This window comes from Chaetura pelagica, unplaced genomic scaffold, assembly GCF_000747805.2.
Source record: "Chaetura pelagica isolate M959 unplaced genomic scaffold, ChaPel_1.0 scaffold2286, whole genome shotgun sequence".
NCBI lineage: Eukaryota > Metazoa > Chordata > Aves > Apodiformes > Apodidae > Chaetura > Chaetura pelagica.
The window spans coordinates 4,368-5,126 of record NW_009953762.1 but is presented as its reverse complement, the minus strand read 5'-3'; the positions used below and the strand labels follow the sequence as shown (position 1 = coordinate 5,126).

The window sequence follows — 759 nt, the reverse complement described above, 5'->3', positions numbered from 1 at the left end:
CCCCCAGCAGTGTGACCCCCCACCTCGTAGGTGTAGTTGGGGCAGGAGACCAGCAGGAAGAGCCAGGTGAAGGGGTTCCGGGTGGGGTACGGGATCTTGCGGGTCTTGGAGCCTGGACACAGGGCACACACGTGGCACACGTGGGGCACACATGGGGCACACACGTGGCACACGTGGGGCACACATCACACACACCCCGGCACACAACCTGGCACATACATAACACACGTTTCACATTACACGTGTCACACAACATGTCCCAGCTCCACACGTGTCCCCCCATCACGCCTCACTCACCCTGTGCCCTCCTCTCCCTGCTGCTCCCACACGTGTGTCCATGGCCCCACAGCCCATGTGTTTCCCCCACACATACATGTGCAAACCAACATGTGTGTGATCCTGCTAATGTGCCCCCCCATGTCCCCACAGCCCCTGGGTGCTGCCATTGTGTGTGTGTGGCCACGTGTGCCCCAAGCACACGTGTGTGCCCCCCACATGCCTCCCACAGCACGTGTGTGCACAGCCCTGTGTTCACAGGGTCCTGACATGTCCTCAATGTTCCCTCATGTCCCCAGTGTCCCCAACATGCCCCCACATTCCCCCTGTATCCCCATTTCTCCAGTGTCCCCCTGTGTCCATAATGTCCCCATGTCCCCTGTCCCCTCACCTGCAGGGCGCAGGTTCCGCAAGGCCACGTGGATGGAGAAGTTCCCCAGCTGGCAGAACTGAGGGGGTGGAGGTTGTGGTGGGGGGGCCCTG

General features: G+C 61.4%; 1 protein-coding gene across 1 annotated transcript in view; it reads right to left on the bottom strand.

Moving 5' to 3' along the window:
* LOC104391562 (very-long-chain enoyl-CoA reductase-like) overlaps positions 1-759 on the bottom strand; it is a 6,460-nt gene that overhangs the window by 1,857 nt on the left and 3,844 nt on the right. The window contains exons 8-9 of the mRNA XM_010000883.1: positions 668-725; positions 24-112 (exon numbers count right to left, since the gene is read on the bottom strand). Of these exons, the coding sequence (XP_009999185.1) occupies positions 24-112; positions 668-725 (147 nt within the window). The remainder of the gene's footprint in view (positions 1-23; positions 113-667; positions 726-759) is intronic.